Below are 9789 nucleotides of genomic sequence, written 5' to 3'. Positions count from 1 at the left end.
AGGAAGCAAACAAACCCCAGTCCTAAAGGATCCAGAAAAGAGATGTGGCTTTTGCTTTTACAAAAGGGAACTTTCCTTAAGTGTGTATTTTATTCATCCTTATAAAGACTTGATCAAAATGAGGAAGTCTATTCCAGTCACTCAACCCACTGGCACGCGCCTCCTGAGAAGCCTTCCCTCCTAAACCCTCACGCGGCTGTGGCTTAAGGAGAAAACATAAGATCAAACGACAGCGTTCTTTTGCAAGCCAATAGAGGGCTGCATGGATGTGCCCGACACTCCAGGGCAAGGGTAGGGGGGTGGGCGAGGTGAGCAAGAGAGGAAGAATACAAGGTTAAATCAAAGGGTATCAATTGGGCCCTCGGAAGAGGCGGTTGGTAGCAGATGCTTGTCCTCCTAGAACATAACAATCTCTAACATTGTGCTGTCCCTTGAACACGTCCATGTGTGACCTCGATGCATGTGTATGTGTGCGCGCACACGTGTGTAGTGTCTGAGAGTGGTGTGTGTGTGTATGTGTGTGTGTGTGTGTGTTTCTGCCCACAAACCAGTCCATTGGTGTCTGATTTCAGATCCTGAGTCGACTCCCTGGTAAGTAAAATGGCGGGAAGGATGCTTTCGGTGGGGCGCGGGAGGAGGGGGGGGGGCACGGGGAGCGAAGGAGCCGGGGAAGAGGCGAAGGGAGGGCGAGGGGGGTCGTGGGCGTCGTGTCCTAGGCGTGGGTGGGAACACAGCCCAGCAGAAGGCCGGGAGCGGGGCGCGAGCACGACCGGGGCCAGCCGGGGAAGGGGAGGCGGGAGGGAGGGGTGCGGAAGGGTGGGATGGGGGCGCTGGAGGCTGGGCCTAAAGGGGAGTAGGGGTGGGAAGGGACGAGGGTTGGGGGGAAGCGTGGGGAGCGCGGGCCAGCGAAGTCAGGCGAGGGGGAGGCCTGGCGGGCCGGGGCTTGCTGGGAAGCCCGAGCGAGTGGAGGGTGGAAGCCAGGACAGAACGAGTTGGGACGGGGCAGGGCGCCGGGCAGGGGCCCGGGACAGGGAATCTGGGGAGGGGCCCAGCGCGCGCCCCAGAGTTTCGGGGCGGCCCTTGGGGCGGCGCCGGGGCGAAGCGGGCCGGGGCGCGGCTGCATTAAGTGAAGCTCATGGAGACTGTGTGCTCTAGCGCCTTGCGGCGGAGCGAGGCGATGCTCGTGCCCCGCCACACGTCGCTGCTGTCCGGGGAGCTGCAGAGCTGGGGCGAGCCCGAGACGTTGCTGGGACCGGGGAGGGAGGCGGGCACCATGCCGGGGAAGGCAGGCTGGTAGAGGTGCGACTGCAGCCCGGCGCCGTTGGACCCCGCCAGGCTGTTGGACAGGCCCATGGAGTTGGGCGGCGGCCCGGCCGCCAGGCTGCACTGGGACAGCGACTGCGCCATGGCTTGCTGCCGGCCCAGCGCGGGCGGCAGCGGCAGCTGAGACACGCCGGGCATGGCGGCCGCCGCCCAGCGGGTGTCGTTGGCGTGGAAAGAGCACAGGCTGTCGCCCATGGCGGCGGCGGCGGCGGCGGCGGCGGATGGAAACTGAGGCAGGCCTGGCGTGGGCAGGAGCGTGCCGGGCGCGCGGAACACATTGGTGGTCTTCTTGCGCTTCTTCCACTTGGCGCGTCGGTTCTGGAACCAGACCTGGAGCGGGCAGGGCGGGAGACAGACAGAGCACGATGAGTGAGCCGACCGACCACAGCGGCCCGGGGCTGGAGCCCAGAAACCTGAGTCAGATGCGGGCTACATTGCAGGCCGGACCCCTCTGATCGGCTCCGCTTGGCTCCGCTGGGCCCACACCCGGCTAGGCTCGCCATCATCTACAACCCACCCGACGTCTCTTGCGCCCACGAGGCGCTGACTCCCGCGCCCTCAAGCGATTGTGCCCCGTGGCGCTGACGCGTGGCGCCAACACATCACCCCGTGCAAAGCTCACCGCGTCCCCGCCCCCCAACCCTGGCACGGCCTGTGACCTGCACACATGCACAGTTCTGCAGGCAGGCAAGTGTCAAGGCTCGACCCACAGGTGTACAAATGAAGATAAACACGTGTACCATGTGGCTTAATGGCATGTCTTATAACACTGATGGGGTATAGAATTTTCAGAAACGCTGGAAATTTGGAAATTGATGAAAGACCCGTAGGTGACATAGCCAGTTTCAAAATCGAAAGACAAAGGAAAATCCCTACCACCACGGTTGACAGAGCAGAGAGGTTAAAATAGTGATCCTATGGAAAAGTGAGCCACTGAGGTGCAGGCTTGTTTGAGTCGCCATGCTGACTTCTGATTCCTCCCACAATTACAGCCGGGCTCACCGGGAACCATTGTCAGGACAGCTTTGTCTGGTCTCTGTGGGCTGCCAGGGCCCTGAGCCGCCAGACCTTCAAGACTGTTTTAGTTTTAGTTTTAGTTTTTTTCCAGTAACTTAATGAGAATCTCAAGTAATAAGGCCTCTGGTACCTTCAAGTAGTCTTCCCTTTCATTTATAAACTACAAGCAATTTTTTTTCCAACCAATGCAAATAAAAAAGAGGTGAAGTTTAAAACTCACACTAGTTATGAAACAAATTTAATTTTGCTTAGGCCAACCCAGAGGTCCTTTTCAGAGAGATGTGTTTGATAAACTGTATTCCAAATGAAAATAAGCCTCCTACACTTTTTTGCCTAACAGGCTCAGGAATTTCAGGTCCTACCAGGCAAGTTTGTGCCTACAGATGGGAAATTCAATATAACAGGGAAAGAGTTGTGTCTGGATGATATGTACTAAGTGACAAGACCAAGTTGACTATCCATCTCCACGTTTTAAAATTTTATCTTTAAGGAGGAAAATAATAGTGGCCAACATGCCTACTTGGCAGACATTCAGTTTTAAATCTTGTCAGCTGCAAGTGTGCTGTGACTAAATACAAATAATGTGGGATATAGCATCAAGTTCTGTGTTTCCTCTTAGAATTTGGCCAACACAATTTAGTCATCGTACTATTTTTGGCCCAAAAGGTGATTCATCAGTTAGTCCAACCCAAGCACTCTGCTCTGCAAAATGAAGTATCACAAGTGTGGACAAACGTGCCCTTTTTCTTGGTAAACCACCAGTTCTCAGCTGTGTTGCACCCTTGTAAGCCAAGACATAATCTCCACCTGCCAAAGCCAACCATATTGCAATCTAGATTTCTCTTTGAACTGATTCTTGCTTTCATAACTTATGGGGGACATCAGCCACCACCTTGATCTTTCCCTGGTTCCTACCTCATTCCTACATGTTGCCTACCCCACTATCTGCAAAGGGCAAATACTCAGCATCCTTTTCTCAATACAGCCCCTGAGGTAGTGTTACTGATTAATGAGACAACAGGTCCTTGATAGTGGATGGGATCAATGCTTCAGGATTGAGCTGTTAGGGCCTTTGATGGAGAACACACCTCCGAAGTGGAGGAGTGACAAGCCATCACAGGCACCTTTGTAGCACCTAGCCAACACTGGATGGGGGGAGGGGGGGAAGGGAACAGTAGATGGCAAGGCACCCTTGGCAGAGATTGGATCTGTGTCCAAATGATTCCTGCACCTCACATGCAGCACACAACTATATTTTCAAAGTTATCTGATAAATCCAAGACTTCCTAACATCCTCTAAGTGCCAGTGAATCCTAAAATATTGGAGGGGATGAGGTAGAAAAAGGAGTGGAAAAAGAAATCAAAGAAAGAAGTGCAGGGGTGGTGGTGGTGGTGGAAATTTGTCCAGAGGAATTTCAATAGCAAACATTACTGCCAGAAAGGTTTCTGAATCCAGAATCTGCTCACACATAGAAAGGGATAAAAAAACAGCTGTTAAAGAACTAAATGTTACAGGAAGAATAAAAAAAAATCATGCTCAATTATGTTCGAGGGTTAGTAGTCAAATGATAGCTACAAATTTTTTTATGTTTCATGGCTTACTGGGGTTGGGGAAAAAAATTGCACGGGATCTGAGCACCTCTGTTCCAAGCTATGATGCATATGTTTTTAAAATGTGAATGTTTCCACTTGAAAACTAGAGCATGACGGATTAAAATGCAGGCAAAACCTAAGGGAGATTTTCAGAATGCACAGATGACAACTCCAGGAAATATATTAACCGCAGCCACGGGCCAACTTTGTACTTAGTTTGAAATGCAGCTCTTCTTCGAAAATGCTTAATACAACAGTGAGAATCTAATGGAGGTTAGAATCTAAAAATCCACTTTCATGATATCTGCTGTTACAGTAATATAGACATACTGTAAATGTATTTTAAAATATATAGCCCATTTAATTCCCCAGCTATAAATGGCTCAGAAATAGAGAAAGAGGGGGAAAAGGAAAGAATATTACTTTTTCCCCCCTCTAAGCAAACGCTTTATGAAGATCTCATTGGAATCCAGCAAATGATTAATGTGAAGATTTGGGAGGAAATCTGGGGAGCTGTATTAAAGCCTAGATCTCAGGTTCATTTCGATCAGCCAGCCGTGAACTCTGGGCCGAATTCATTACACTTTAATAGTGCTGGGAGAGGAAGAAAATGCAATTTCTCATTCCATTAGAAAACTAGAAAATACTCTCAGCTTGTCCCCCTATTAAGATGTGGCAGGTGACAGGGCCATTCTGGGAGACACGGTCAATGGAATTACAGCACATTATTTGTGTTCATATAAAATATTGAAAGGCAAGCCTGACTGTGCAGAAGTTATTTCACTGATTTGGTTTTTATGTAAATAAAATATTGAAAGTTAATTAATCCGTGCTAGAGACTAATGATTATGCTTATTATATTGCATTTGATCGCGTAATTTGCATGATTCTCGCATTGCTGCTTAATAAGCCATTCCAGGTTATAAATAATTCTGAAATTGGTTTCTAATAATGGCATGCTATAAAAGGAATGGTTTTATTACAGTAGGCAGAAAAGGGGAGCATTATCAGAATAGAATTGGCCTCCATGTGGGTAGAGGTGCTTTAATAAATACTTAAAAGTGTGATATATACCAAGTATAGACAAAATAAATATATTGAATAATTTAGCCTAGAATAAAAAAGTATCTCTGCAAACAAACAATTGCAATAAATTAAATGTTTAGATCACTTTTAATCAGTGCAGTGGCCCACATACTGCAAAGAATGTGTGAGAATCTGTTAGCTACAAAGAAAAGTATGAAGCACTCATCATATAAGAACATAAGCCAATTACTATTTAATTTGAATTTGGTCAAGGAGCAGTGGTATAGTGAATAGTGAAGTAAATACATTTCCCATAAATTATTTTTGTATTACATTACATAATGTTAATCATTTTGAAATGTTAATTAAGAAGGTTATGTTGATCTGATTACTTTTTAAACTATGAAATATTATTTTAAAAAATATTGAAATTGCCATTCTATTAAATTGTTTCTATCATCAGCTTCAAGCTATTATCTTTGGTAGAACATTATGCTAGAACAATTAACATATTTTGTCTCATTCTTCTTGGATATTCTTTTGTGTACTTTGTCAAAATAACTATTTCTACCACACACTTTATATTTTATTTCATTTACAACTTTTTCTATCAAAAGAATCACTGTCATTAACCTTTGGAAGACCTAATAAAGTTTAATAGACCCGTTTTCTTTTTTCATAAAATTAGTTGTCCAATTATATTTTATTTGTGATTCTAAGTTCCATTTTAATTTGAATTAATTACCAGTATGTCTGGGTTAAGACACAACATTTCACTCTTTAAAACAAAAATTAATACTCAACATTTCTCTTGAGGGACAAAAAACAAATTTATTAATTTTGTGCCTCTAGTATTGAGCTGACATCCAAGTATTATCTTTATGTACTACTGAGATCGCTTTTTCCCCCGTGAATGTTTGAACTCAACTTCGGATTTTAAAATGGTGAAAGGTGAGATATTTAAAGGGCATTACAATAATGAATCTTCACAATTCGATTAATACTCTTTCCAGGCATTATTTCAGTTGCCAACGTTAAGGCCTTTCAGAGCTCACTAACAAAACCACCTAGAGTTATAATGAACAAAATATCAATCTGTTAATTTAACCATTTCAAGTTTTTGATGGCATTCATTTGCTATTAGAACAGAAATGCGTACTATTTTTTGCCTTTTAGCCTAGCTATAAATTGCCAAAGCAAAACAAAATTGTTCAGCATTGTGACTATGGTTACCTGGTCTCTCGTCTCCTAAATTAAATGTAAAATAACTGAGAGCTCTAACGTTAATTTCAAAGGTAGCACTGGTTTAATAAATTAGTGCGGTTGACACCCAGGATACTGGACAAATAGTGGGGTCCTAGATAGCAGAGGAAGAATTTCAGCACCCTGGATAACTCAAGACAGAATGCTTCTTGGCCTTGCACCTGTGCGTAAAATACTTGTTACTGTTTTTGTCCTTTTGAAAAGCGGGGGTGGGGAGGGGGCGAAATCTGGAGCTCGTTAGGATTATATTTTTATTCCCCAATTTTCAGAAGAGCTATCGGTGTGATTTTTGAGGTGACATATAATTTACAACGTTGTGTGTGCCAGGATGATAACGGTTCAACGATGATTTCTTCTAGCCCTAAATGTTTGAGTTTTTTTGTTTGTTTGTTTCTGTTTTTCTTGATTGGGTAACTACCTCAGAAAGCCTTCATTTCCCACTATCACACTCCCACGTTTCCTTAGGGAAATTTTATTTATTCATTTATTTATTTATTTTGTTTAAAGCACACAGGACTTGCACCGCGGGCTGTGGAGAAGATCTCCAGCCACTCTAGCTTATTGGTAGACCACCAAATTCAGAACCTTAGCAAAACATCAAAATACTTTGTCTGGGCGATGGGAGAGGACGATATTTGAGATTCAAGTCACACCGTGAGGTCTGAGTGGTTTTTAAAAAGAAACTCATTACACCTTATTTCTTCCTTTTTCATGTTTTGTGTGCGTTTTCCCCATTTATCTAAATGCTTAATACAAACTCATTAAGAGGTAATGAAATACTTGTCAATAACTAGAGCCGGTGTTGAAGTTTACCCCGGGGTTAGCCGCCTGGGAGATGCCGGTGTGGAGAGAAGGGCGAACCCAGCAGCCCAACAATACCTGGCTACCCTTTAAGAGAGTTTCCACCAGGACGTGGCTCTGCTGGTGCTGTACTGGAGACTGGCCTCGCAAGTCCTTTGGGAGGTGGCATGTGGCGGGGGCAAGAGGGGGGGGTAATTTTCTGGGCAGAGAAAGAGCTAGGAACCGGTAGATAACCCGAGCGCTGTCCAGGGCCGCGGTAGGGGAAGAGAAGAGTAGGGTCCCTTTGCAGAAACCCTCCCGCCGCCCTCTCCTTTCGGTCCGGTCGGTCTCCACATCCAAGCCTGCGTACCTGCACTCGGGACTCAGTCAGCCCGATCCGCAAAGCCAGCTCCTCCCGCATGAAGATGTCGGGGTAGTGCGTCTTGGCGAAGCTCCTCTCCAGCTCGTTGAGTTGCGCGGGAGTGAAGCGCGTGCGGTGGCGCTTCTGCTTCTGCTGGCCCTGCTGCTGGCCGCCTTGGCTGGGGTTGGGGCCGCCCTGGGGCCCGGGCTGCTTGTCTGGGTCTTTGGCACTCACCGCCAGCGAAGCGGGAGTAGAGCCCACGGTGGTGATGTCTTCGCCCGGCAGCAGCGTGGCTCCCTCCACTGGGTCGGAGTTGGGCGCCAGGTCCCCTGGATGGCCCCCGGGGTCGGAGCCCCCCACGCCCAGCCTACACTTCACCGCCTCCCGGTGGCCCAGAAGCTCGGCGGCATCTTTCATACCTGAAGAGGCAAAGGGATCTCGGTCACTCATTTCCTGGAGATGCCACGGGGGACCGTCTTCCCTCCTCGGTCCTCCCGCGGCCCCATCCTCGGCTCCCGCCGCGTCCACGCCCGTCCTAGGGACGAAGCTCCCCAGGCGATCTGCTGGGTTCCCCAGGATTTGGACAGCCAGGGTAACATGACATATCCCGGCTCCTTCCCTTTTCTCGGCAGCCGGCTCCTGTAGTTCACCGGGCGTGCTTTCGTGTCCCCCACAATAAAACACCCCCAAGCCGGGCAATAAAGCATGCGTCCGGGTCCCTTTCATAAACCGTGTCCCTGGCGCCCCAGGAAATCGGAGGCAAATCTTCGAACAAGAGGCGCGGGCGGCCAGAAAGAAGTTAAAGGATTCCACTTGCGCTTAGGCAAACTGGGGAACTCTTATCTCCAACCCCGAGTCCCTCTCTCTAGCCGAAGATGAATACGTCCCCGCAAGCCTTTCACCCCGCACAGTCAACCCAAATCAACTCCGCCTCCCTCTCAAATCAGAGAAAGGGTTTGGAAAATGGAATCACATCCATCAGCCAAGATTCCCCAAACCGGAAACCCAGAGCCTAGTACCCCAGATAGCATTAAAGAAACTCTGTAGACACATCAGTGAATCAAACTTTAGAAAATTCAACTTTTCTTTCCAGAGAAATAAAAGGCCCGTTCCTTTCAGCCATTGGCAACACGGAGTCCCTGGTAAAAGGCTGGGGTGTGCGCGAGGACGAATTTGGCGTTTCTCTTTCTCAACCAGCACACTTAGCAAATCCACCTCGGTGTCAGCAGCTTCTCCTCCACACAAGATTTTTTTTTTTTAAATAATTCAACCACCCTTAGATGAGAAGAAGAAAGGAGTGGTGGGGATAAAGAGGGGGAAAAAGAGGAGAAAGAAATCCCAGATCAGAGCACAGGGGAGAGAAAAAAGAAACACCGCCAAACAAATGATCACGGGGCAGATCGCCTTTCAAAAACATCAAGGGGAGGGGAGGAGAAAAAAAAAACAAGGAAAACAAAAAAAGTAACAACATTCCTCCAACTCCTTTTTGGGATCTACATATTCCATAGATTTTTTTTAAAGACGATGCTAAATCAAATTAAACTTTAATACAGCACAATTACTTTTAAAGAAATTAGTCCATTTAGGGCGCATTAAGGTAAAATAAGGAACAAATTGACAATTTCCTGCCCCGGCTTCTCCTGGCTGCCGGGGCGAGAGGCGCTCACTCACCTAGCCTGGCGTCCAGGAGGTCGGCGTGAGACAGCATCGCGCACCGCTCCAGGGCGAAAGCTGTTCCCCCCCAAATTTTAGCGGCTTTAAGTTATTTAAAATAGATATAAGCTATAAGCTATACGATATAGATATATATAGATCACCTAAATGAAAGAAAATTCGGTTTGTGGTTAAAAAGGGGGCTTCTTGCATTATAATGTCCTTTAGAGAGACGGGGAGGTGCTTAACAGTTGAATGAACCCGTGAGCAGCTCGGCGAGGGGACCAATCAGGAGGGCAGCCTGCAAATGTCAGCGCCCGGAGAGTCCCCCACTCCGCCCGCCCGCCCGCGCCCGCCCGCCCGCCCGCCCGCCCGGAGGAGGCGGTGGCCGTAGCCCTGGCAGCTTCAGCCCGAGCAGCCGCTAAAGCAGCAGCGACCACTTCGGCCTCGCCCTGGGCTTTCTGGCCGGCCTCGGTCCGTTCTTTCTGGAGCTTTTTTCCCCCCCCAAGCACACCTTTTCTTCCCCTGGCCCTATCCAGCTCGCTTCACAGGTGCAGCTCCGTGTAGCAGAGCTAGGACAGTCCAGGCACAGGGGCAGACCAGAGACAGGGGCAGGGAATGACCTCCGCGTGGCCCGAGAGTCGCCCCGCCTGGGCGATCTAGGCCACCCTGGAGGGCGGTGGTCACACCTGGAGCCCCACCGGTGCGCGCCGCGGTCCTCGGACTGCGCCTAAACTTGGCCTCTGCTTAGTAGGCCCGCGCTAGAGATCCCA

The 9789-nt window shown here is 48.4% G+C and overlaps 1 protein-coding gene across 1 annotated transcript; it reads right to left on the bottom strand.

Annotated features, from left to right (window-relative positions):
- Nucleotides 1-1082: 1082 nt before the first annotated feature.
- Nucleotides 1083-9214, bottom strand: LOC122117380 (orthopedia homeobox). Its single transcript, XM_042691123.1, has 3 exons — nucleotides 9035-9214; nucleotides 7373-7782; nucleotides 1083-1653 (listed from the first exon to the last, which is right to left on the bottom strand). The coding sequence occupies exons 1-3, from the start codon at nucleotides 9069-9071 to the stop codon at nucleotides 1123-1125; spliced, it is 978 nt and encodes a 325-aa protein (XP_042547057.1). The 5' UTR covers nucleotides 9072-9214; the 3' UTR covers nucleotides 1083-1122.
- Between the last annotated feature and the right edge of the window lie 575 nt (nucleotides 9215-9789).

Source organism: Dipodomys spectabilis, unplaced genomic scaffold, assembly GCF_019054845.1.
Source record: "Dipodomys spectabilis isolate Male_0828 unplaced genomic scaffold, ASM1905484v1 ptg000140l, whole genome shotgun sequence".
Classification (NCBI taxonomy): domain Eukaryota; kingdom Metazoa; phylum Chordata; class Mammalia; order Rodentia; family Heteromyidae; genus Dipodomys; species Dipodomys spectabilis.
This window is presented reverse-complemented; position numbering and strand designations above follow the sequence as displayed.

Coding starts and splice junctions, on each gene's coding strand:
- LOC122117380 (XM_042691123.1), bottom strand. CDS start 9,071: ATGCTGTCTCACGCCGACCTCCTGGACGCCAGGCTAG. Junction 7,783..9,034: donor CCTCCTGGACGCCAGGCTAG/GTGAGTGAGCGC, acceptor TTGCCTCTTCAG/GTATGAAAGATGCCGCCGAG. Junction 1,654..7,372: donor TGACTGAGTCCCGAGTGCAG/GTACGCAGGCTT, acceptor TGCCCGCTCCAG/GTCTGGTTCCAGAACCGACG.